This window comes from Trachurus japonicus, chromosome 7 (assembly GCF_045865225.1).
Source record: "Trachurus japonicus isolate A0001 chromosome 7, Traja_1.0".
Taxonomy (NCBI): domain Eukaryota; kingdom Metazoa; phylum Chordata; class Actinopteri; order Carangiformes; family Carangidae; genus Trachurus; species Trachurus japonicus.
Genome location: NC_140913.1, coordinates 24955710 through 24981267, shown reverse-complemented (window position 1 = coordinate 24981267; position 25558 = coordinate 24955710). Strand labels below are relative to the sequence as shown.

The following is a 25558-nucleotide window of genomic DNA, read 5'->3' as shown; positions in this document are numbered from 1 at the left end:
TCAATCAATAATCAACTTTTTTAACCTCTCCATTTTCAGAAAACAGTCTAAACCGCCCACCTCCATTTATGAGCGTGTTCACAGACAAACTGGGGGTGAACCCACATAAACTGATTTAAACCACATTTAACAAGAGGAAGATTCACCTGTGTTTCTAACATGAAGCTCTGCTGCAGAAAGATGATTCAACTACCTACTGCATTTTGGCCACAGGATCCAAGAGCCACAATGTGCCAAAGTTTTGGTTTTACCACATGTTGTAGTACTATTAACTTCTGAAATGCATGAAATCCTGAAATACTCTTTGTTCTACATCTAGTTTTTAAAAAAATATAGGTACTTGTTCTCTCAGCAATAGTTTTCTCCCAACATTGCTGACTATATCCTCTCATTTGGCACTGAACAGCTGAATTGAATGGAGGTAGGCTACAGTATAGACCTAGGTTAATGCAGTCTAATACAATAGTCCTGCAATAAATCCTCTCTTAAAGTTGTTGAAGAAGCAAACTCTTTATTGTTAACTTAATATTACTTCATATTTCCTTAAAATCTATGCAGCATTTCAACTGGTGTAAATTAAATTATCACCAAATAACTGAAAATATGGTCATGTTAGTGTTGTCAGTCAGTGATATTACTCTATAATATATTTAATGGCTACATGTGGATGGATATAAAAAGATGTTTCAGTTGTCTTGGATTAACCACCAAACAACTCAGAAATATGGTTGTCACAGTTCCTATTAGCTAACTAGCATAATTGTGAAGTGGAGGTGTTGTTGTCACGTGATGTTATAGCAAGAAAAGTATTGAACAGTTACAGTTACATGTGGACAAATAGGCCAAATTTCTAAGCTCTCAGATAACTTTGACCAAGGTATCAGACAAGCATTTTACTATGTAGCCTACACGCTGTTTCCAAAGGGGGGGGGGGGCTACTAGTAGAAACTAACTATGCAAGGGGCCTAAACCTTATCCTTTTCTGTCATTTTGAAAATGTGAAATATATATAGTTTAAAATGTAAAGGGAATGTGTCGTCTGTAATTTTAAGCCTTTTGGAGATCATTTCATCTACCACTGTTCACATTTTGACCAGGGATGTCCAGGAGAGCTGTCACGTGATAGTCAACTTCTTCCACTTCCTGATATTAGCCTACTACTGTTTTTTGTTTGTTTGTTTTTAGCTACTGATATTAGCCTACAATGTATTTGATAGTTGCTTGTGTGGATATATATTTATCAAAGTTGTTTCAGTACAACCAAACAACTCAGGAATATGTGTTGATTGGCTGATTAGCATGCAGCTAAAGGAAAAGGAGAGGTGCTGTGGTTGTCACGTGATCTTAGCCAACTTGTGCCACTTCCTGATATTACTCTACAATGTATCTAATAGTAGCCTAGCATATTTGTATCAAAAGTGTAGCAGTTGATACCAACAAACAGACAAAAAAGGACAAGAAATCCGCACACTGCAGGGACTCCCTATGTTTTTTTGTTTGTTTTTTTTTGCAGCGGGCGGATTTCTTGTCCTTTTCTCTTTTTTTTTGTAAATTTGCACTTTTTAATCCTGCGCCTGCCCTGCACACGTCCCTAAATGTGCGCACTTTGCCCTCTTTTTTTTTTTTTGTTAATAACAAACAGGCCTTTGGCTAATTATGTGTTGGAGGCGTGTCTCTCAGGGTTAACATTATCTAACTTTTTGACTTCAGCCGTGAAGCTTCACACAACTCACAGTTACTCACACAGGAAGGACGGAAGGAAGGAAGGAAGGAGGCAGGAGTGAGTGTGTTGTTTCTCCTGCAGTGGAAAACTTCAGTCTGACTGAGACACACACACAGTTGCCTAACTTACCCATGAGGAGGTGGTGGTGGTGGTTGGTGGGTGTGTGGGTGTGTCCTCTTGTCTTTTACGTGTCACGTTAGCGGTTCATCCAGTAACTCGCAGAGTTGGAGTCAACCAGAAGTGATGTGATGCTGCCTATTCCGTGTAGTGCCACACAACTACAACAAGTCGGGGGGTCGGACTTCATTTCAAAACCTTCCTCTCTTCAACAAACACCCTCGATGTCCGACAACTAAACTCCACCAGTTTGGGGTTTTACCACCTGTGCGTGTGTTGTTTTTGTGTGTGTGTTTTTTTTTGTTGAGCTCGAAGTGTCTCCTCCTGTTTCCCCCGATGACTTCCTCTATCTCCGCCTGGATTTGGAGTGAGAGGTTCTGGCTTCCCGAAAATGTGTCATGGGCGGACCTGGAGCATCCACCACCTGGTGTGGAGTATCCGCGAGTGGGACAAATACTTATCGCCCTGCCGCTGGCCGTCGGTGTGTTTCTACTACGGCTGCTGTTTGAAAGGTAAAGTTAACTCAGACAGATGTTGGTTTCAGATGTCATGTAGCCTATTAGTCTCGCCCACATGTGTGTGTGTCCCTGCTCTGTGTGAGTGCATAGTACTGTAGCTGTGGGATTCAGCTTCAAATCCACAAAGAAAACATAATCCTTGTAGCCTAAGAGTATTACTTTATGGAAAATTAATGATTTCAGGATTTAAACGAGCCCCTGATCTGAGATGAGTCAAACTTCTGGAAACTTGTTGTAATAGCCTAATATGTCACTGTGATTCATAACTCACTGTTGTGGCTTTTATCTCCTCATATGGCACTGATCTTTTTTTCTGGGAAATCCTAAACCTGCGAGAATTCATTGTTGTTGCCTCACGCTGTTAGCATTCCTCTGAGGTGATGACTAATAGAAATGAACTCCCTGGCTTGATGTTTACCTTGCTCAGCAGGGTTAGTTTCATAGGATAGGCCTAGCTGAGAGGAGAAACAGAGGCTGCACAGAGTTACATGATTACATGATAACTGGAAATGAATCTGACTTGGGGCCTTTTAAAAGTTTTCCCCAGTCCTGACTTTTTTTTTTTCTTTTTTTTTTAGCACACAGAGTGCCATCTTTTTTTTACAGCAGCTAATTTTGAGGTTGTGTTAAAGGGCCTCAGTCTAACTTTCTGAGGGTAGCCTGATATTTAGAGGAAAATCACCAGTGAGGGGACAAGCCAAAGTCCACTCACTCTGTGCTTCTATTCATTCAGCCCCTTTTTTTTTTCTCCATGTTTGGGGAGAAACTCCTCCAGATAAGTGGGGTGTTGTCAGATTGAGATGTAGCTAATAAATGGCTCAGAGTTTGTTTGAGCATGAACACTGGTCAACTTAACCAGATGATCTTGTGACACCCATCAGTATTTTGGTTAGAGGCCCTCCCATCTCTGTCTCCCATACTCTCACATGACAGGTCATCACGCTGTGTTTATACTAGGTGCTACATTCCCCAGACGCTGCTATAGCCTCTATTATGCTCTCGTTCCCTCCCTCTAAGACACACACACACACACACACACACACATATGTCAGATGCAACTTTGCAACTTTGTGGGTGAACTGTGAAAGTTCGACGCTTCGTGTCAGTTAAGGGTTCCTCTGCTTAGTCCATGTTTCTGTAGCCTGTGCAAGGTATTTACCTCCTCTTTCCGAATGTCCCTCCTAATACCACACCATCTCTGTGTCTCCTCCCTACCCCCACCCACTTTTCCCTTCTTTTTTTGCCTCCGACTGTGTGTATTCAGGCTAGTGGCCAAGCCCTGTGCCCACATACTTCAGATTCAGGCGGGAGTGCCTCGGCGAGCTCAGCCCAATGCTGTCCTGGAGAGGCTGTATCAGTCCAAAGCGGTACATAAGGCCCACGTCTGTTCTGTTCTGTTCTGCAGTCCATTTAATGTTTTCCCCCACACACACACACTACTGTACACTGATGTTGCTGGCTGCACTGGAATACGCCACCACAGGCATAATGACATGATGAGAAAATACCTCTTACAGAGCGACGGCCGTACCTACTCGTACTGTGGTTTTTACAAGTAGAGGCCGTGGAAAGCGAGTCGTTTGTAATTGTTATGTCTTTGTCTTTAGTGTCCAGACACGAGGCAACTGGAGGGACTGTCCAAACAGGTCGACTGGGATGTGCGGAAAATACAGAGATGGTTTCGCGTCCGTCGGAACCAGGACAGGCCCAGTACGCAGAAAAAGTTCTGTGAGAGCATGTAGGTCTCTACAAAGGTTCCTACTAAACGCAGTTCATGAGTGAAGATACGTCAATATGATATGACTCTTCTCTTTTATTCTAGGTGGCGATTTACATTTTACCTGGGGATTTTTATCTATGCCATGCGCCATTTGTGGGTGGTGAGTTGAAAATGGCATACAGTACTGCAATGACTTTGTATATCTGCACTCACATGATGCACAACTTTTGGAGTTAAACCAGAAACCTGATTGTGTTTGTTCTTCAAATCACAGTTTTGTCTCTTAACAATGGTGAAGTTGTCATATGTACACTGAAACAGGTTTTCTTTTGTTGTGTTCATTCCTGTTATTTATACAGCCCATTAAAACGGCCCTCCCAGAGCATTCACAACAGGGTTAGGGTGTGTGTTCACCTACTTTAGCTCAAACGTTTAGTTGATGATGAGTTGGATGTATATGAGAACAAAATGCAGTAAAGTGCAATGGAAAATGGCGAAGCAAATAAATCATGACATTTAGTGTACGACTTCTTTGTCACTCAGGCTGCCACTGAAGAGAGAATAGCTGCAGATGTGTGAAGGAGTTGATTTAATGTTTTTAAAGTTTTTCCACCATTTGAGGACTGAGTGGATCAAAATTATTTCTATTGTATCTATTATCATTTCAGTCACCCATCTTTCTCTGCATTGGGTTAATGACCCCTAACTGGAGAATCAGTAACATCAGCTGTTTATCTTGATCTATAAAACTTCCTGGAGTTATATAGTGCCAGATCACAACAATCTGTTGTGCTTTGTAATATTGACTGCAGTGATACAACAGGCATTATTATTTTATGGCTGCTAAAATATTTTGCACCACAATAAACGTGACAACACATTATCCTAAGTCAAACAGCAGATTTTAAGAGGAGCTTAGCGGTGCATAATTGTGGAGCAAAGTGCAAAATTTCAGAGCCAGTAAAATGCTTCAGTGAAGAGATAAGATGTTTATCTTTATTTTTAAGATTCTTAGTGAGCTGACTTACCTGCATGTAGCGTGATCATGCAGGCCTTGAGCTATAATTGACACAATCTGCAACACTGATTTTCCAACAGCTATCAAATATCTAATAAAACCAGCAGTGGTTGATCTCAGAGTTCCTGGAGGTATGTCGTTAATCAGGGGGGTAATGTAGAAATGTAGCAATCATTAATGTAATTTAACAGGAAGCCAGCGGAGGTTCAGTTTAAACCGGACTGATGTGGACTTTCCTCTTGGTTCTCGTTAATTGCTGAGCTGCAGAGTTTTGAATGAGCTGAAGTCTCTCAGTGGGGCCTCATATTAGCTTCAGATTAACTCAATTACACTGGAAGCACACCAGAAATTGACCTGATGAATGCTTCTTTTAACAGGATGAATTATCATATCAAGCAAAATCTGTTGACATGTTGCAAAATCTGCAGACTTCTCGAATCATTTACACATTTTTCTGTTTTATTCAGTCGCCTTGGATGTGGGATACCAGACAATGTTGGTACAACTATCCTTTTCAGGTTTGTTTTGTTTTTTATCATTAACTCAACAGTCATATTCAGTAGGGCTGGGTATTGTTGAGAATCTCACGATTCGATTCGATTTCGATTCATTAGGTCACGATTCGATTCGATATCGATTCGATTCGATATTGATTGAAATGCTTCGATATCGATTCAGTATCAAGCAGAAATACACAAATAAGAGTACCAGATTTTTTTTTTTTTAATAATTATTTGTTTAGTTTCATGCCTTATGAACAGCCATAGTATAACTCATAGCATAACAAAATATGACACTGCTTTAACACTGAACTACAGTGCAGCTAAATTTAAATTAGGCTATGTGATACTTTCCTCTTGGAAAATAACTCATAACATTTTGAGTAATAAAACAATACAAAACAATATTATTAATAATAGTTGACTGCACAACTGAAAATATTGTAGCGACCCCGCAGTAATGTTCTTGTTATGATGTTTAAATTCTGTGATTTCTGACTGACTGTCAATGTGTATGGTACGGGCAGGTGGGATGAGAAACTGAGGGGCTGGGCTGAGTGTGAGGAAGACAGAGTCCTGTCTGTGTGTAGGTGAGTGAGTGAGGAGGAGCAGAGGAAGAAGTGAGAGCAGCTGTCAGATAAGTTCAGGGTTTCCCGCAGCGCTTTCCTGTTAAGGCGGCCGCCTTAACAACAAAGAGCTGCCGCCTAAACTAACGTCTTAAAAAAAAAAAAGTAGCGATATTCGCCGCCGCCGCCGCCCCCCCCCCCCCCGTCGGACGATGGCCGCATCCTCTCACACACATACACACCACAGAGAAGCACGCATGCATAACAGCAGCGCGTGTTGAAAGCGAAAGTTAATACGGCACGGCGCGGTGCGTCCCTCCCCCGACGATCGATCCCCGCTGCTGCTGCTACTCACTCCCATATTGTTATGGTTTGGTCTAGTGCGGCCCCCGTCCGTACAGCGCGAATCACACGAGGGTGTTGCTCGCAGCGCCCCCACTGGCTAGGGGCTTGAATCGATTCAGAAGATTGCTGAATCGATATTGAATTGCAGAGAAAAGAATTGCAATGCATTGCTGAATCGATATTTTTACCCAGCCCTAATATTCAGCTTGTCTAAATCATCTCTCTAATCAGTCCAATAGCTTCATATATGCAGGCCAGTGTGTTTATGTTTGTTAAAGGTGTTTCTGTTTCTCCCTCCTGAAGCCGCTGAGTCCTGGACAGTACAACTACTATGTAGCTGAGTTGGCTTTCTATTGGTCGCTGATGTTTTCCCAGTTCACAGACATTAAGCGTAAGGTGAGTCAACATGAGCCCAACTAGCGCTATTGTGCTGCCTCTCAATGGCCCCACTGAATACATACCGCCCTTTGTCAGAGCTGTTTTGCCAGTTTTACTTATGAACTTGTTTCATATGCATATTTCTCTATTGTGATGGTGTCTTAACAAGCATAACTTTTACATAATTTATTGTTAGCAGCACTGACGAATGATCTTCATGCTTTGGCAGAACAGGTTAGAAGATCTTAAGTGCCATAAACACATACAGCAACAGCGTGGCATCCGAGTATCGGGTCACTGTCTTTCAGTCACTGTTGCAACTTCCAGTCTTGATTAAAGTACAAAGACCAAACAGCCGACGATTAATCTACAACTAGCCACTTCATCTTATTGCTCTCTCAGGAGATTGTAAATTTCCAGCAGCTGAGTAAGCAACTGTCCCTTTTTGTCATCTCTCTTCATTTCACCGGTGACAGGATTTCGTCATCATGCTTGTCCACCATCTGGCCACCATATTCCTCATCACGTTCTCCTACGCCAACAACATGCTACGAGCTGGTTCTTTGGTCATGTGCGTGCACGATGCATCAGACATCTTCCTCGAGGTAACAAAAGAAAAAAGTGATGCAAATTTATTTTTGGTGTTGTTGAATGAAACAGATAGGAGCGACTTCCCTCAGCAAAGACACGCATTGTTGTACAAATTTTAGACGAACATAGCCGGAACCATGTGAGAAGTGATACTACTGCGCTGTTAGCAACTTCTGCACACAAGTTTTGACAATAACACACAAACACACACTCACACCTCCCACTGACATGATAGTGATAAGATAAGATAACATGACATTTTGTTTCATATTTTAACACTGTGAATCATTAATGCTTTATTTATCTCTCAAGGCAGCCAAGCTGGCCAACTATGCCAAGTACCAGAGGCTATGTGATGGCCTGTTTGTGGTGTTCAGCATAAGCTTTTTCATCGCTCGACTTGTCATCTATCCTTTCTGGTGAGACAAACAAAAGTTGCTTTACATAACAATTCATACAACACACACCCTAACACTAGATTAGTTTCATACCCACTTACTGAACATCCTCATTGTTGTGCTTAAGCCCCAAGATTAAATGTTTTTTACTAAATGAATTAACAAAAAGAAAGACTGAATAGAACTTCAACCATTTTTTATTACAGGCATTATCATGATCTCCTTGGGACTTTGGTCTAATATACTGTATAATATCAAACTATTAAGTGGCAGCATCACTTATGCCTAGAACACAAAATACAACCATATTCTACTGAATTAAAGGAGACATATTATGCCCCTTTTCCACAAATTAAAATAGTTCCCAGGTGTCTTAAAGACATATCTGTGACATGATTTGGCCAAAATACCCCAAGGTTCAACCGTCACAGCTCTCTTTTGATACTCTCAAATCAGCCCTGTTCAGAACGGCTGGTTTCAGTTCCTGTCCCTTTAAATGCAAATGAACCACTGCTTGCCCCGCCCCACCCCTTCTATCGGTACCAGGTAGGGGTGGGATTATGCAAATTCGAGGCCTAGTTACATCACAGGAAGACAACTGAGGGAACAGCTCGTAAAACCACATGGATTTCAACCTAGGGAGCCTGCACATTACAGATTTTTTTGTCAATTCTCACATTTTGGGGGCCCGGAAGGCAAGACAAACACCCAAATATATGTTAAAGAGCCTTCAAAAAGTGATATTTCCATAATATGTCCCCTTTGAATAAAACTTAACCTTTCTAACTTTGTATGTGTGAATGTTGTAGGATTGTTTACAGCGTTCTCTTTGAGAGCTGGGAGATCGTCGGGCCGTACCAGGCGTGGTGGCTGCTCAACGGGTTGCTACTGGTCCTGCAGACTCTCCACATCATCTGGTTCTACCTCATCACTCGTATTGCTGTCAAAGCCATATTCAAGGGAAAGGTCAGTCGTGCATTTTTCTGTGTGTGTTTTAGCCACGGTGCCTCTGGGGGTGGTATCGTCGGTCACCATTTTAGTCCATTAAAGCAGAAGTAAGCGATATTTTTGTGTTAATATAAGTCTTAAATAGTTATATCTTCCGACAGCAATCACTTACATAGAGTGTTTGGACCGAAACACGGGTCTGTCAGTCACTCTGCTCTGCTCTGAGCCCAGGAGAAAACTTTTCTTGTATCCTACAACCTTTATCCAATGAGGAGAGAGAACGGCATAAAGGGGCAGTCCTCTCTGTGTGTGCAGCCAAGGGATGCGCCTGAATGTGGTGACGTAGGGACGAGGACCAATAGATCCATGACGAGGGCGGGGGCTGCTAAGTCCATCGGCTGACAAGACGTTATGGTGCGTTCAAGGCAGCCCGTAACTCGTGTTTTTCCGACCTGTGAAGTCGTACCAGTTCGATCTGGTACGAGTTCACGGGTCAGAAGTTACGAGTGGCCGTTATAGTGACTTTCACAGGTAAAACAGGTCGGAAAAACACGAGTGGGTTGCCTGGAACGCTACAAAGTCGTAATTTACGGTTTCAAAAGCCTGCCTGGAACGCAGCATTAGCCAAAACGACCGGATCACTTACTTCTGCTTTAATAGATAACATGAAATTTTGTACAAATTCATGGCCCCCAAAGAATGAAACCTACAGACTCTCTTTTTACCAGAGTGTGACCTTAAAGATGACATTTGGGTTTTTATTTCACTGAACAAATTAAATGAAATTTGATACCGATATTAAAAAACTCTTCAGTAAAGTATCCTCACATCATACTGTATATTTTGTGCTGTCCTTGTGCTAACCCTAACCCTGGTATTGCCTCAAAGGCTATCAACAGATTCTGTGGTTTTGAGCCAAACAGCTTTTATTGCCATTTAATAATCATGCTTACACACTGCACTTGGATGGCGATTCTGGTAAATCATTACCTACAAAAGTGTTTTCTTTGTGAACATGTTAGCACACCAACAACAGCCTGCTTTAACTTTCCTCGCAGTCGGTAAAACTGTCATGTGGATTCATTTTACAGGTGTCGAAAGACGACCGCAGTGACATCGAGAGCAGCTCAGAAGAAGAGAGTAATTCCAGTTGCAGTAAAACTCCCAGTCAGACTTTAAACACAAAGGACAGTAGTCACACTGGTCACGTTAATGGAGAAACTCATGACCACTGAGCACCAAGAGGAGGACGTTGACTTGCCATGTGGCTTTCATTCACCTCCAGCATGCCTGTGAGACCTGCCTTGTCAGTTGACTGAAAAGACAAACTTTTTTTTTTTTCTTTTTCTTTATTTTGCTGAGTTGTTCAAATGGAGAGAAGATTGGACACATTGCAGCTCTATATGTGAAATACAGACTTGGTACTGTGTTTCTGTGGTGTCAGGTTTACACTGTGTGAGGTTTACTCTTGCCTTTTGCTTACAGAAGCAGACAGAGAAATCTGTGTGGTCTGTATGCACCTCCGTGTGTGTGTATGTATGTGTGTGTGTGTGAGCGAGTGTTTTCTCAAAGTTAGAAATTGGTGTAAGGGTGTTAACAGTGCATTTTTACACTGCTACTGTCAAAACTCGTTTTATACACAGAGGTTTTTTTAGTGAATTGGTGATATATTTTATTTACAGGCTGTAAAACAAATCACTGCGTCTGCCTTACTGAATATGGTGCTTACTATTTTGTAAGCTTAGAAATGCCAAAGTTTTCATAATAAAAAAATGACTGCATCAAATCTAGTGGAAAAATGTGTTGAAGGGCCTTTTATTATAGAGAAGTTGGCTCTATAATCTAAACATATTGTTTTTTTCTGTCACATATGATAAAGAAAAGCTGCAAATTTCTCACTTCCATAACATGGCAGCACTGAATACAATATATCATTTTGAAGCAGTCCATGAAACGGATGGACTAATCCGTCTTCTTCAGTATCTTATTCTATCACACTCCTCCAACAAGTCGAAAGTGTCCTCACTGAGGTCGTTGTACTTCAGGCTGAAAGAGTTAGAGACAAAAGCAGCGGTTAGATGAAAAATGCTTTCCAGTCTTTAGAAAAATGAATGTAAAACATACCGGCTCACAGTAGTTTAGACTTTATGCTTACCTCATCTCCTGCATGTTGGGGCTGTCCTTCATGACTTGGACAAGGGCTGGGATGGAAACATCGGTCAGAGAGTTGTTGCTCAGATCAAGCTTCTTCAGAGTCTTACTGGCTTTAACAGCAGCACACAAGTCCCCGACGCAGGCGTCTGTTAGTGCCGTCATTTCAACACTGTGACAGAGGAGGAAGCACATGTATTTGCATGTGGCACACAATTGCAATGTGGTAAAGAAAAAGGATGTATATAAATAGAGTGTTTGTTAACTCACTCCAGTTCCTCCAACCGACAGCTTGCATGTGCAACAGCGTCCCAGAGATGTTTAACCCCTTGGTCTCCCACTTGATTTATACCTACAATCAGAGACTTCAGTCTGGAAGTTCCACTTCTCAGCACTGAGGCCAGCTCCTGGAAGACGGGCTGGGTCAACTCACATCGCTTCAGCCTGTAGGGTGGGGCAGGCAGATTTCACTAATGCTGTTAAAAGAATTTCACTATATATTTCTTAAAATTCAAATGAGTGTTTATACAAATGACTGTACCCGAGGTTTTCCAGTGGACATCCGGGTTGACTGAGGGCTCTGCAGAGCAGCAGAGCCCCCTCCTGGCCCAACTCATTCACTGACAGATCCAGCTGTGACAGGACGCAGTGCTCTGACATCAAGGACTCCATCAAATGAGGGCAACAAGCATCCGTCAGCTCATTATCAAACAGTCTGGATGAAAAAACAAAACAAAAGATACAATCACACAGTATGCAGAAATAGTCTTGGATATCTGAAACAAGAAAATGTGAAGACTCTGCAACTCTGGCTAATGTACACTCCAGATACACAATAGTGTAGTTTTTTTTTTTTTGCCAGTGACTAAAAGGATTTTCAACATTTTTTTCCTTTTTTCTTTGTAACATTTGTGAGTCACAACATCAACGGAAAAGCACTGACTGTACATTTATCATGTTGAAACACAGACTTACTTGAGGCTTTGCAGTTTACAAAGTGGGTGTTGCAGGGCCTTGCACAAAGCCTCCACTCCACTGTCACCAATTGTGTTTTGTGACAGGTCCACTTCTCTCAGCTCCGAGCTGCCAGAGCACAAAGCTGTGGATAAAGCCTCCATGGATGCTGCGGTCAAGTCACAGCCTTGTAGGCTTTAAAAAAAACAATATAAAGTTATTTCTCAAATCTTCAAGTACATACTGTATCTTAGGCATAAATAAACAGCACTGGTTGAATACAATATTTAATAAAAGAGTATGCTTTTGAAAATGTACATACTTTAGCTGCTCTAGTTCACATTTAGGACTGTGGAGTCCTTTGGACAGTTTCATCAAGCCCTGATCACCAAACTTATTGCAACTGACATCACACACATGCAGCCGAGGAGCGCCTGAGGTCAGCACAAGCACCAGATCTTCACAGCTGGCCTCTGTCAGTTGGCATACCCGAAGACTAGATAAATACAAAAACAAAACATCCTGAATGTGTTGATAGATGATTGTTGTGATTTTGAAAATCTCTTACTTTACACAGAGGCAAATATTTATGTATAAACCTGTGTAAGTCTGACCTTAAACTGTTGAGTTTGCAGTCTTTGAGTCCAGCACAGAGAATTTTGAACTTTTCCTCTCCGAGACGGGTGTACGTGAGATCCAGCTCCTCGGTGAATCCTCTGCTGACAGCTGAGGCCAGATGATTGACGGCCCCTACATTAAAGTAGCTGCTTGACAAGCTGTGGGACACAAGTGCCAGATTCAACATGCGATGGCCCACTAAACCCATGAACTAAATGGTATCTCAATATGTGAACATCTCCAACGACTTACTTTATCTTGTGTGATAAGCTCATAGCTGGAGCCAGGACTTGTGCTTGCTCCTCTGTCAAGTTCTTTGTTAAGTACAGATTCAACAGCTCCATCTCACCAAGACATGTGATGACGTAGTTCAGAGCTACACAGTCCTGGAGGCTCAGGTCGCCATAGCTGAGGCCCGTTCGTGCCGACGGGGTGATGATCTCGTTCACCAAATTCTTATTCTGAGCTTGATGAAGCAGATGGAAGCAGCGGTGGTGCCTGTCTTTGTAATATCCCTTCAGTGTTTCCTGTGAGCTGCTTTTGAACCAGCTTTTGAAATCCACAATCTGATCTGGGTTGAACCGCCCAAGCAGAGTTTCCAGGGGCCTGTGCTGAGTCGGCTCTGAGAGGCCGGACAAGAAGAGATCGAGAAACTTGGCACGACCTTTGTGATCTTTCAATATCTTCTCTGCTCGCTCAGATGTTGACGTTGTGTCCAAAAAGAAAGACACGGCCAAGATGAAATCCCGCATCAGCTGGGAGGGGAAAGAGAAAACACACGAGTCCGAATCGAGGTCCCCGTCCACTTGCAAGAAAACACCCAGTGATCCGAGAAACTGTTGCAAACCAAAGGAATCGAGTTCCTCTTTGGTGCAGGTTGAATGCTGGTCAAGGGAGCAATGAGAGGCCATCCTGCCGAGGGCCAGCACTAGTTTTCTTCTGCAGGCCTCGCTCAGGCCTGAGAGCCCCTGAATCAGGTGGACCAGGACGTCTACACACAGCTGAGATAATGTTTCAGGAAGTTTTGCTCCATCATCCATCAGGATCTTATAAATGGAACAAACTGTCCAACAAAATCTAGGAGAGGTGCAGAAATCATAAAAACCCAGAGTCTTTTCCATGTGCATCACTGCTTTATTGGCAACGGCTGGATCGGTGAAGAACCTGTTGAAGTAAGCCTCTCTTTGGGGCTTCAGAAAGCCCAACACCTCCACCCGGGTGCCGCTCAAAAACGCCAGACTTCCGGTCGGCCTGGTGGCCACCACGAAGGCAGCTCCTTTCAGCAGCGACCCGTGAAGCAGACTGGCGATCAAACAGGCCACCGAGACCAGCTGGCCGGGGTCAGAGCAGAGAGTGTGGGTCGAGGGGTCGAGGTTAAGTTTGTATCGATCCACGTCATCGAACACAAACAGCACATCCTCGGGCTTCTGTAAAATCAAGGGCGTGGACTCGGGAAGGATGCGGCTGGGATGACGTTGCATTAATGTCACCAGAGACACCACACCTTCGAGGGAAATGATATCCCTCAGCTGGATGTAGAAGACGTAAGAGAAGTTTTGGATCTGCTCACCTTTGGCCCAATACACAACCAGCTTCTCCAGTGCACAGGTTTTACCTGAACCCTCTGGACCCGTCACTATCACAGTCCTGATCCCACCGGACAGAGCAGTGTGGATGGCACGATCGAGGGAGGACAGGTTGTCGTCTACATTTCCCTCTGTCTGCGGGGAGATGTACCTACTGTTGTTCATCACACTGACAGGCAGCTCTCCACCACTCAGCGTTGACACCACCATGTCCTTTGGCTTCAGCATCTGTGTGAGCACCAAGTCTCTGTCCATTGTGTCGCTGCTGCTGAGAATGTGAACGCAACACAACACAACATAAAAAAACAGGCTGTAATTTGCAGTTTATGAAGAAGTGACTCAACATGAGAGCATGCAAGGACTATTCATCATGAGTGCAAACAGATTACAGTGTAATAAACCAACGGCACTCCCTACTACTTTGACAGCTGCCACAAAAACGCACATGTTAATTGTTTAAAGTACTGAAAAGGAAATGACAGTTACCTGAGACAGACTGCTGGGAAAAAAACGACAATGACAATGAGCATAGGCTTAGAGAGATGTGTTTTAATGAGTGAGGTTACGCCTACTGAGGCATTACAACAACTTTTTTCCACTGTTAAACCGCGAGTGGCTCAAGACAGGAAGTGATGTTTGGAGGCGGGGTTTTCAGCCCGGGGATCTGCCTCACAGGCACAGCAACGCGCACTGTTAGGCTACAATATTTAGTCTAGTAGGCCTATGTAGGTCAATGCAGCTGGATCCATATAGTTTTATTCGGTTTTTTTCTCCTTCTACTTAATTTTTTTTCGTCGTTAACATTGTAAAAACTAGTGAAGGAGAAAATTAGGCAGATAGCCTGATATGGTGGCAAAATCCCGACACATGCCACAAATTAACTGCGTGATTTAGTACAAAATTAGATTCGTGTAGGCTAATCAAGGGTCGTGGTTTAAAAAAATAATAATAATAAAAATAAAAATCATAAGCATTAAACTTGCCAGACATTGTGACCTCCACAGGTGGGGATGTGTGGAGAGGTTGCTTTACTTTACTGTCATCATGGTCATAATCAAAAGTCCATATTTTACAGACTTTAACACCCAAATTATACTTAGAGAGCTTCCCTTGCAGCCACTGATACAGTACATCTGGGTTAGAGGTCAGTCTGATGTCTGACATGTGCTTCAGGGTGAAGTGAGCGTGAGCTGTAGTTTCTCTCAGTGAACACTAGGTGGCAGTGATGTACTTTATTTTCCAGAATTGTATGATACAAAGCATCAAAAATACAATTTCAGTTTTTGTTGTTTTAAATTGCAGATTAAATGTTTCCTCACTTCACTTCCAATGCAGGTTGTAAAGTAAAGTGGGGCAACCAATGTTTCTTTCCTTTTTTTTCAGTTTCACATCAGCATTTGTGGCCTAAACTGTGCAGCATGGTTTTATGGGGAAAGAGAGAGAATAACAAAATATACTGGGGTCAACATCTATTTATTTTTTCAAGACAATTGCATAAATGATCATATAGGTTAATGTATCTTTTTATAAAATACAGAAAATAGTGAATAATGTCATTTTGTGTACAAAGATAAAGAGAACAAACAATGAACACACACATTTGGCTCATGGTGCAGTAGGCTTATTATTATAGATCAGGAGATGAATGTAAGGAAAATGTTAAATGGGAATAGTGTGACAGTTTAGATTCCATTTTCTGTTGTATATGTATTGTGGGTCTCCACGGTCTTGATGAGAAGTGGACCTGACCTTCGTCGCTGGGGGGTGTGTTTAACCGAGGAAGCTGTTGGAGAGACGACAGTGAAAATGTTAAACTCATACAAACAGGACAAAATGCCGTTCAAATCTCAAAGATACTACTGTAATTATCGTCGTGTCAAATTTACTTTATATGCGGTACTTGCTTTTGGTGGGCACAGTTTGGATGCTGAGAATAGAGTCCTGTCCAAGTCTGTTAATGAGAAAGCAGGAAAAACAGACAATGTAAACACTCATGTAGCAGCAAAGTGAATTTTGCAAACCATCGCCAACAGATTAAGAAGCTGTGCAGGACAGTTAAAGTAGTGCTATTCAATGACAGAATTCACAAAGCACTAAGTAGTTAAAAATGTGGCTTTGAGCTAAAGTTGCAGAATTTTCTTTTTTTTTTAATGAGTTTAATTTATGGAGAATCAGTAATTTCAGTCTTTCTTTGATGATTACACTATGTAAAGTAATATCAGCCTTCATGCAGTGTTCTTTTTAAATAGGCTATGTCCATGTTTGACCATGTTCCCGGCATCTAAACACAGGAGGAGGCAGCGTTGAGCCCAGTCAAACTCGTAAGACAAGCAAAACAAGGGAGAGAATTTTCTACCTCATCAATTTGAGATAATTAGGCAGCGCAGATAATCGAGAGCTGAACACACCCACTTTAGGTCGTTAACCGTCGAAGAAAGAGAGCAAGGTTATGATTTACTGTAAGAGAGAAATCAAATCTAAAGGTTGGTAGAGCTCGCACAACAAAGAAAAGTTTCTGTATCACCATCTGTGGAGTAAAACTGTGGAATAATATGAGTACTGAAATCAAAAACATTTCGAGTGTAATCATGTTTAAAAAGAGACATAAAGAAATGATTCTCCAGAGGTACATTGAATAATTCACACAAGAGGTGTTTGCTTACTTACTATTTGGATTAAAATGTGTAATGTGTAAAATGTTTAATTAGAACATACGTATAGTTAAAATTATAGGGGTAGGATTAGATAAGTTTATACTTCTTCCTACTCCTTTTCGCTCATGTAAACTGCGTTGCTTATGAGATGTTACTTTTTTGTGTGTATACATTTTTGCTGTTCACTTATTTCCTTATTATATTATTATTTTATCTTATTTTTTTTTACCCACACCACTCACCTCTCCTCCTCTCCCTCCAGCAGTTTCCTGTAGGTGGAGATCTCAATGTCCAGGGCCAGCTTGACATTCATGAGCTCCTGGTACTCTCTCAGCTGGCGGGCCATGTCCTGTTTGGCCCTCTGCATCGCCACCTCCAGGTCCTTGATTCGAAGCCTGGCATCCTGCACGGCCCCCTCCCCGCGCTCCTCTGCTTCGGCCACCTGGCCCTCGAGATTGACAAGCTGCAAAAGAAAAGCCAGGATGAATCATCAGACTGTAAATAAAAAACAGTATTTGCATTCGACGAGATCACACCTTTTAGTCATGACTGGAAATGATTGTAGGCCTATAGATTATTCCACTGACTGTGACCTTTTCACCATCCTTCGTGGTGGTGCTAACAGGTGAAAACAATGCCAGTCAACCAGCCTGTGCCATAATTATCAGGATTTATTATCTCAAATAAATACCAGCCTGACACGCGAACCACATCAGAACAAAACTGTCTGATTGATTGTTTGGCTGTGTTCCTTGTTTCCTTCCACAACCAATTATTACTACGACATTCAACATTTTGATATCTGTAAAACCACTTGTGAAGAGGATAAAACTTCCTCAAGTGTCTCTGATTTGAACTCTAACCCTTAGCTTTAAAAGTGCCACTTTTGTGTTGTTGATCATTTGTTGGATTCGCATTTACTCCTCAATCTTTATTGATTTGAATTTGACTGTGTTTCCTGTAGCACTTATCACAGATACAGACTGTAATCATTATGAACTGCTCTGTTAATCTGTAACTCACCTGTCCCTTTACACCGTGGATCTCGTTCTGCAGCCGGCTGATCATTCGGTTGAGCTCTGATATTTCGGCCTTGCTGGTACGCAGCTCGTTTCCATACTGATCAGCCTCAGCAGTCATCTGCTCAAACTGGCATAGTGATCCAACAGAGGAACAAAGATGTCAGTTCAGCAATTATCATGTTTGACGGGAGTGGCTCCTGTCAAAAATACAGTATCATGGAGGAGCCTATATACTATGTATAGGGTGAAATTCAACCGCCAACCCTTTTTTCTTTTTTACAGTTTTGGTTTATCACTAATTCTTTTACTTGAGCAGCAAAGTACTATTCTACATTAGGGGTCATGTATTTTAGTTGTTCACCTTGTTCTTGTGCCAGGTTTCAGCTTCCTCCCGGCTGCGAGCTGCAATGTCTTCATACTGAGCCTTAACCTCAGCCACAACCTTATCCATGTTGAGGGCACGAGAGTTGTCCATCTGCACCACCACCGAGGTGTCCTTCACACTGTCCTGCAGCTCACGCAGCTCCTTTTATAAATCAATGGATACAACAGAAGTTAAAAGACATAATCCAGAATATGACACAGTGTCCACATTCCCCTGGTTTTTAAATTGAACTGAACTGAATTTTGAGAAAATTGGCAGCGAATGGTTGTGTTTACCGTGTCATACAGGGCCTTGAGGAAGTTGAGTTCATCAGTGAGAGAAGTAACGCTTTCATCCAGGTTCACCTTGGACACATAACCTGAATCCACATCCTGCAAGCAGTCAGTAAAAAAAAACACTTTGAAAACACCATTCCTCAGTGTTACGCACACTCAGAAAACAAATATCTATCATAGTCTGCATACTGTACCTTTTTGAGCATGACAAACTCATTCTCCGCATCATTCCTCTTGTTGATTTCTTGCTCATACCTGAAACAAAACCACAAATACCAGATTACAACTGCAGATCTAATCAATAACGTCTCACTTAACTCAAACCCAGTTTTACAGACTTAGCAAAGTGCTTCAGTCTTGCACAAACAGAAAGTCTTACTTACTTTGACTTGTAGTCTTCAACGTGTGTGTGCATGACACCGTTCTCCATCTCAAGTCTGTGTTTGTCATTGCTGATGCTTTCCAGCTGTCTTTGCAGATTGGCGATGTAGGCCTTCAGCATGGGCTCGGTGTTGGAGGGGGCGGTGGTTTGCTCCTGAAGCAGCTTCCATTTGGTATCCAGCATTTTGTTTTGCTGTTCCAGGAATCTCACCTGTGGCACAAGGAGGAAGAACCAACTAAATGTAACACATCCCAGCACCTTTTACTGTAATACAGAACATGTTTGAACATGAGGTAAATATAAGACTAAGGGAAATTTCTTCTTACCTTATCAATGAATGAGACAAAGCGGTTGTTGAGTTTCTTGATCTGCTCCTTCTCATTGGTGCGGACGGCTTGGACAGTGGGATCGATGTCTATCTTCAGAGGGGTGAGCAGGCTCTTGTTGACGGTCACAGGTGTGATTTGTGAAATCCCCGTGGCAGTGCTGATTCTGGGGAGTGAGCGGGATCCCACAGAATAGCTGCTAAAGTTCCCTGGAGAAGTACGCAGCGACGAGTGGCTGGTGCGCTTGGACCTTAGACTCATGGTGGTTGCTGAGTGAAGATCAGTGAAGAGTTGGAGAGGATGGAGTAGTGGTAGCTGGTAGCGGTTGAGCCTTTATGTGCATCTCCTTATCCTCCGGGTGTCTCTTTATAGGAGGAACTGGGTGTGGCATGATAGTGAAGTTATGTAGCTCCCCAATGTGGGTAAACCAGTCCGACACATGCCACCTGTTCTCCCACCTACCCCCACAGCGACGGTTGCTTTGTTCCTTGTTCCGCTGGAATCCAGGCCCATTGCGTTCAGGAATGTCACTTTTGAACAATGCGTGAAATTATCTACCAGAGGCCACCAAGACCCCAAATCTTTACAAATGCATTAGAGCATGGGAGGAGTCACAAATGATGGTGTCTGTCAGTGTATGGTCTCTACGTCTAGGTGAGATGCGATGTAAGTGTAGAGTAGTGCTGACTGTGGTATGAAGGAAGAAGATTAAGACATTCACCCACACACACACACACACACATGCAATAGGTCACATAAGTACAGTGTGAGTTTCATGTGAAACACTCACACAAATGCAGGATTATCACAAGTCCCCCACGAAAAACTGATCCCACAAATGTTGCGTAGGATAAAAAAGAAACAAAAACAAAAAAACAAGAATTTACAAATGTTGTTGGAATATTTTTTTTTTAACCTCTCCTCATGAAATTATTGTGACCATGTGATTTATCATTGATATATAAGACAAGGCAAGGCAATTTTTTTTTTTTTTTTTACAAACAGTTTGTCTCAAAGGGCTTTACATGGCATTATAACAACATCCTCTGCCCTTAGACCCTCACACTGACTGAGGAAAAACTCCCAAGAAAACCCTTTTAACAGGGCAAAATAGGAGAAACCTCAGGGTGAGCAGGAAGGGCAGGTCGGTTTATAACAGCAGGGGAAAAGGGGGGGGGGGGTGTCAAGGGGGTGATGGAGAGGAGAGGAGAGGGCTCCATGTAACCAGATGTGTCCCCCAGCAGTCTAAGCCTATGGCAGCATAGCTATAAAATGTCACCCACTATAATGACTTTGTCTGAATTCATTGCTAAATTTGACAGAAAGTCAGGGAATTCTTCTAAGAACTCAGAATAAGGTGCAGGAGGACGATACACCACAGCAAGTAGTGTTTTTTTCTGCTTTCCAGTCTGGGTGAGAGAAGCTGACAATATGGTTTTCAAATGAATTATATGAACTATTAGGTTGAGGGTTAAAAAGCAGATTTGACTGATAAATTGCAGCCACTCCTCCTCTTCTGCCAGTGTTACGAGGCACACGGTAGTTAATGTAACTAGGAAGGGTAGATTCATTTAAACTAACATATTCATCTTGCTGCAACCAGGTTTCAGTGAGTGTTAATATTTCAATTTGGTGATTTGTAATTAAATCACTGGAGAGACTTGGATGGGAGAGATCGAATATTTAGAAAACCACATTTGATAGTTTTAGTGGGTTGGTTTGCTGGAGCAGTGGTTTTGATTTTAATAACTAAGTTGCTATGGATGACTCTTCCAGATTTGTGTTTAGGCGTTTACAGCCTCGAGGCAGACACAGTTTCTATAGGACAAAAGCAGGGCTGGGTGGGTGACAACATGAGGGAACCTGCACAGGGGCGTGTTAAACTGGTCTGAACTCATGGGTGCTTGTCAGGGTTTAGGATGGCTGACAGAATGTAATATGTTTCTATATGCATCATCCAAAGGAGGATGGACGCCATCTCTCCTAATCAGACCAGGCTTTCCCCAGAAGGAGGTCCAGTTGTCTGTATAAGCCACATTGTTTGTCAGGCTCCACCTAGACATCCAGCGATGGAATGAACGCATGCACGCGGCTAAACAGATGAAGTGTGTATCTTCTCAAAACTTTATTGATAAATCAATTCCAAATGCATCAATGTGAAAATTAAACCACAATTAACCTTTATAATAGAAATAAAAAGAAGAATGTGTCTAAAAACAAAATCAGTCCAACTTTATGGGCAGCAGTAGGGATGTCACGATTACTTGTTTTCACAATTAATCGTGGTATTAAACACCACAATTAATTGATCGTAAAGATTCCTAAATACCGTCACTTTCTGAAAAAGATTATATTGGAACCATATCTGCAGATGTGCGCCAAAGTAAAGGTAAATGCACAGACACTGGTCCATTTATCTAAAATAACACTGAATTAGTAGGAATTTAAATGTTAGCGTGTCATTTGTATTGTGAAAAAAATGATTAAAATAAACTTAAACATTTGGTATAGAGGACAATTAATGACATAAATATTTCAAACACTTCCCCCTGGGGATTAATAACTGGTCCTAGAGATTAGTAATGTAATTATATTTTGACTTTATTTGATTTTACACATTCATAGTGTTGTGAAATGTATTGATGCATAATAATCGTGGTAATCGTAACACCGTGATTATTTCTCTGACAATAATCGTACCAAGAAAATCTCTAATCGTGACATCCCTAGGCAGCAGTATATAACAATGTTCCTAATGGCTGTGGTAGAGTCTCATTATTTATCACAGATATCTGTGAGCACCTGATAACAATGTAAAATTCCTACTTTCAATCTTTTCCAGCACTGTAAAGAATTGGAAAAAAATATATAGACTGAGTCAGTCTATAGGCTGGACTGATGACTTGCTACTGATGATGACACAATGTCTATGAATAGCTCAGTTCTGTTAAGTCCAGTCTCGTGAACCATTGTTAGAGAGAGTTGCTTGTAAACAATAAAACTGGTCTGTCCTCTCAATCTTTCCTTTTTTTCCCACACCTCAGCTCCATTCTCAGTCATGTTGGCCAATCAGCGTTGTGCCTTAGAATAACAAATAGATACAAATATGTTTCTCATACAAGTGTCAAGTGTAGTTTTATTCTGAAGGCGCGTTGTGACCACAGACGGTTGTGACTGTGTGCCGCTGAAGCTGTGCCCTGCACACAACATCAACACATGATAGGAGGTAGGTAAAGTCTGTTGTGTTGTGTAGCGATCATAAATTGTGTTAAAAATGTATTTTACACAATTTTCATTCTATCTGCTTCTTTTCCTGCCAGGCATGAAGATCGCTTCATTCAACGTGCGGAGGTTTGGACTGGCAAAAGTCTCAGATCCAGATGTCCTGTCAGTTCTAGTGAAGGTAAATCACATTTCACTGGCATTGTTGCGACAGGGTGATTTTATCAGGTGGTGGGAGCATTGCATTTTAACAGGAGACAATCTAAAAGTTATAATAGTCAGATAATAAGATATAATCATTACAATTGAGGATTTCATTCGGCAAAAAGAAACTGAGGAGTAGTTTGTGTGTGAATGACACCTAGATACATTTCTCTGTGCCTGATAATGCTGCGACGGCTTTGAAGGGGGGTAAAAAAAGCCTGATTGGCCACTCAAAAGCCTTTTCTTTCCTCTCAAAATCACACTTTAACTTGCCATTGGGACCTTTTGTTTTAGATTGTGTCTCGATACGACATCATATTGATTCTGGAGGTGGTGGATGTGAGTGGAGATTCTGTCAAACTGTTATTGAATGAACTGAACAGGTGAGTTTACAATATTTCATTTCTGAACGAAGCCACTGTGTTTGTGTGTGCATGTACAACTGTATGTTCATTTTTATTATTTTTTATACTATCCTACATGTCTCAGGGTCAACACAACCCATCACTACACTCTGCAGATCAGCACTCGTCTGGGAAGGAACAGATACAAGGAGCAATTTCTGTTTCTCTACAGGTGAGATCAAATCATTCACTATTTTTCTTAAAGTAACCAGTGAACAAAAGACAGACGTGTTGTCCCTCTTGCAGGGATGATGTGGTCAGCTTGATTGACTCCTATCAATATGAAGACAACCAGGTGAACGACATAGACGCTTTTGCAAGGGAGCCATACATTCTCCACTTCAAACCGCACAACACAGGTCAGTGTCAGCACTGAACTTCCTGATAACACCTTTTAAAGGCGTGTCAGGAAAGCTACTATATCAGTGTCAGGGTGTTTGTTGATTTGAACAGTTTTAGTCTGGTGTCTGAGGTATGTATGTCTGAGTCACATCTCTTTATGGGTCTGTTTGTTTTTCTAAGTCTGATGTCGTTAGACATATGAACAGAAACAGAAGGCAGGTTTATCAAGTCCAGTGAGTCAACATCTAATGTCTGCATCTGCACATGTTTGAGTTACGTCATGATTCAGCACGTAATTGGAGACACGTAGTTTCACTACACTCTCTCCGTTGCAGTGCTGAAGGATATCGTGCTGATCCCAGTTCACACCAGACCGCTGGACTCAGAGAAAGAGCTGGATGAGCTGTACGACGTCTTCCTTATGGTCAGACACAAATGGAAAACAGATGTGAGCTTCATCATCGTGCTGCAGTATTTTAACTTCACCTCAAAGTAGTGAATTACTGAAAAAATGTCACACACTACAACTAGATTTATTACCACACATACTTCTATGTCCTACTTTCATATAGTGTTTATCGACCATTCATGGATCTAAACTACAAGATATGTTTTTAATTTCCTCCAGAACATAATGATCCTGGGGGACTTCAATGCAGATGGTTCCTATGTCACAAATAAGGAAATGAAGCAGATCCGAATTCGCAGCAACAAAAATTTCCACTGGCTGATTGGTGACAATGTGGACACCACTGCAAATACATCAAACGACCACACCTACGACAGGTATGTGTACATTATGATACCTTCTTTTTTGAGATTGAGAGTTTCAGTGGGATTATTTCTGACAGGAAAGAAAAAGTATATTTAACACATGATCAATACAGTACATATTGATTATTGGCATGAATGGGATATTTCTTCAACAGGATTGTTGTGTATGGAGAAGACATGCTGGCAGCTATTGTGCCAAACTCCGCCAAGCCATTTAATTTCCACAAAGAGTTTGAGATGACAGAAGAAATGGTAAGTTAGTAACCTGGGAGCTGTAAATGTGCTTTATTCATGCACCTTTGTAGCTTTTTCACAGCCCAGTTTTGTGATGACGTTGCTCATTGAGTATATGTGCATCTTCCCACAGGCCCTGAGAGTCAGCGATCACTACCCTGTCGAGGTAGAATTACTTGGTGCTACTCCTCCTCACTGGATGTTGAAGAACAACCCGAGATGCAACAATGCAGCTCTCCAGCAAACACCTGTTCACACAACTCTCACAGGTACAGTAACAAGGAAAGCTGTAATTTACTCTGTGCTGTCACTGACAGAGTCGACGTACAAGTCTTTGATGTGGAGCTGTTATGACAGCTACAGTGCAGTGTTGCCTCAGTGAGAGGCATGGGGACAAATACTGAGAAGGAATGTCTGGAATTTGGGAGTGTTTCTTGTAAATCAGTTTACAGATAAAAAAGCACACGCTTTAAAGGTGGAATTCTCCACTTTTGTTAGTTGTGATAAGATTGGGTGTACACTCTGTACGTTGATTATTATCTAAAAATAGATAATCTTTTTCTATTCCTGAAGTTTATTCGAGGTAGCAAAAATATTCTGGCAAATACTTGGACCATATATTTGTGTTCCTCAGTCCACATCTGGCCATACAAAATGACAGTCAGGTGCCACTTCCACATCTGGACCAATTCACACAGGAAATATTAATGGCTGTCAGCAAACATTGGAGGATAACAGCTGGAATCAGCCCAGATGTGGAAGTTGACGGGCTAGACTTGGGCTGAGGACCCATGTGTACATTGGGCGAGAATCCTTTACTTGAAAAATCTTGCTATCTTCTGCAAAACAAAACCACAGTCACAGTACATATTTAGTCCAGCCTGAGGTCAGACCAGAATCTGAAATTCTACATCTTTTCAATCACAAAATTATTATGACACAGAATGTAAAAAAAAAAAGATTGCACTGTCCCTCCTGATAGTATCATACACTGGCTCTGTTGAATTACTACTGAATTACTATTAATTGTTCATGTTTTTGTCTGTATTTTCTACCCCAGAGAGTTTACAAACTGATGTGCTGCAACTGAAGAAGGAAAACCTCCTACTGGTGCGAGAAAAACTCCAACTTCAGATCTCCTTGCTGAAACACAAACTTTCCAAACTGGAACTGGAAGAGTGAAAACTGTTTGTTTTTTTTGTT

General features: G+C 41.8%; 4 protein-coding genes across 4 annotated transcripts; 2 read left to right on the top strand and 2 right to left on the bottom strand.

The window, feature by feature from the left end:
- Nucleotides 1–1783: 1783 nt before the first annotated feature.
- LOC146984835 (ceramide synthase 5-like) lies at nucleotides 1784–10251 on the top strand. Its single transcript, XM_085782302.1, has 10 exons — nucleotides 1784–2352; nucleotides 3623–3725; nucleotides 3966–4096; nucleotides 4181–4238; nucleotides 5564–5614; nucleotides 6811–6903; nucleotides 7362–7490; nucleotides 7789–7895; nucleotides 8684–8840; nucleotides 9914–10251. Exons 1-10 carry the CDS (start codon nucleotides 2177–2179, stop codon nucleotides 10055–10057), a joined length of 1149 nt encoding a protein of 382 aa, XP_085638428.1. The 5' UTR covers nucleotides 1784–2176; the 3' UTR covers nucleotides 10058–10251.
- A 419-nt stretch (nucleotides 10252–10670) lies between these two features.
- Nucleotides 10671–14399, bottom strand: LOC146984834 (NACHT, LRR and PYD domains-containing protein 3). Its single transcript, XM_085782298.1, has 8 exons — nucleotides 12798–14399; nucleotides 12542–12703; nucleotides 12250–12423; nucleotides 11949–12122; nucleotides 11515–11688; nucleotides 11244–11417; nucleotides 10978–11145; nucleotides 10671–10868 (listed from the first exon to the last, which is right to left on the bottom strand). The coding sequence occupies exons 1-8, from the start codon at nucleotides 14384–14386 to the stop codon at nucleotides 10799–10801; spliced, it is 2685 nt and encodes an 894-aa protein (XP_085638424.1). The 5' UTR covers nucleotides 14387–14399; the 3' UTR covers nucleotides 10671–10798.
- A 1387-nt stretch (nucleotides 14400–15786) lies between these two features.
- LOC146984833 (keratin, type II cytoskeletal 8-like) lies at nucleotides 15787–19516 on the bottom strand. The gene is made up of 9 exons (XM_085782301.1): nucleotides 19176–19516; nucleotides 18851–19059; nucleotides 18662–18722; nucleotides 18468–18563; nucleotides 18169–18333; nucleotides 17809–17934; nucleotides 17028–17248; nucleotides 16018–16082; nucleotides 15787–15914 (listed from the first exon to the last, which is right to left on the bottom strand). The coding sequence occupies exons 1-8, from the start codon at nucleotides 19434–19436 to the stop codon at nucleotides 16019–16021; spliced, it is 1203 nt and encodes a 400-aa protein (XP_085638427.1). The 5' UTR covers nucleotides 19437–19516; the 3' UTR covers nucleotides 15787–15914; nucleotide 16018.
- A 2836-nt stretch (nucleotides 19517–22352) lies between these two features.
- On the top strand, nucleotides 22353–25558 carry LOC146984832 (deoxyribonuclease-1-like). The gene is made up of 10 exons (XM_085783127.1): nucleotides 22353–22401; nucleotides 22496–22578; nucleotides 22896–22984; nucleotides 23091–23177; nucleotides 23252–23364; nucleotides 23683–23795; nucleotides 23976–24133; nucleotides 24277–24373; nucleotides 24489–24624; nucleotides 25416–25558. Exons 1-10 carry the CDS (start codon nucleotides 22392–22394, stop codon nucleotides 25535–25537), a joined length of 1008 nt encoding a protein of 335 aa, XP_085639253.1. The 5' UTR covers nucleotides 22353–22391; the 3' UTR covers nucleotides 25538–25558.

Coding starts and splice junctions, on each gene's coding strand:
- LOC146984835 (XM_085782302.1), top strand. CDS start 2,177: ATGACTTCCTCTATCTCCGCCTGGATTTGGAGTGAGAGGTTCTGGCTT. Junction 3,726..3,965: donor GGCTGTATCAGTCCAAAGCG/GTACATAAGGCC, acceptor CTTTGTCTTTAG/TGTCCAGACACGAGGCAACT. Junction 8,841..9,913: donor AAGCCATATTCAAGGGAAAG/GTCAGTCGTGCA, acceptor TTCATTTTACAG/GTGTCGAAAGACGACCGCAG.
- LOC146984834 (XM_085782298.1), bottom strand. CDS start 14,386: ATGGACAGAGACTTGGTGCTCACACAGATGCTGAAGCCAAAGGACATG. Junction 12,123..12,249: donor TGTGAACTAGAGCAGCTAAA/GTATGTACATTT, acceptor TTTTTTTTAAAG/CCTACAAGGCTGTGACTTGA. Junction 10,869..10,977: donor CCCAACATGCAGGAGATGAG/GTAAGCATAAAG, acceptor TAACTCTTTCAG/CCTGAAGTACAACGACCTCA.
- LOC146984832 (XM_085783127.1), top strand. Junction 23,178..23,251: donor CAATTTCTGTTTCTCTACAG/GTGAGATCAAAT, acceptor TCCCTCTTGCAG/GGATGATGTGGTCAGCTTGA. Junction 23,365..23,682: donor CTTCAAACCGCACAACACAG/GTCAGTGTCAGC, acceptor TCTCCGTTGCAG/TGCTGAAGGATATCGTGCTG.
- LOC146984833 (XM_085782301.1), bottom strand. CDS start 19,436: ATGAGTCTAAGGTCCAAGCGCACCAGCCACTCGTCGCTGCGTACTTCT. Junction 18,723..18,850: donor GTTGAAGACTACAAGTCAAA/GTAAGTAAGACT, acceptor GTTTTGTTTCAG/GTATGAGCAAGAAATCAACA. Junction 18,334..18,467: donor TCAAGGCCCTGTATGACACG/GTAAACACAACC, acceptor GATTTATAAAAG/GAGCTGCGTGAGCTGCAGGA.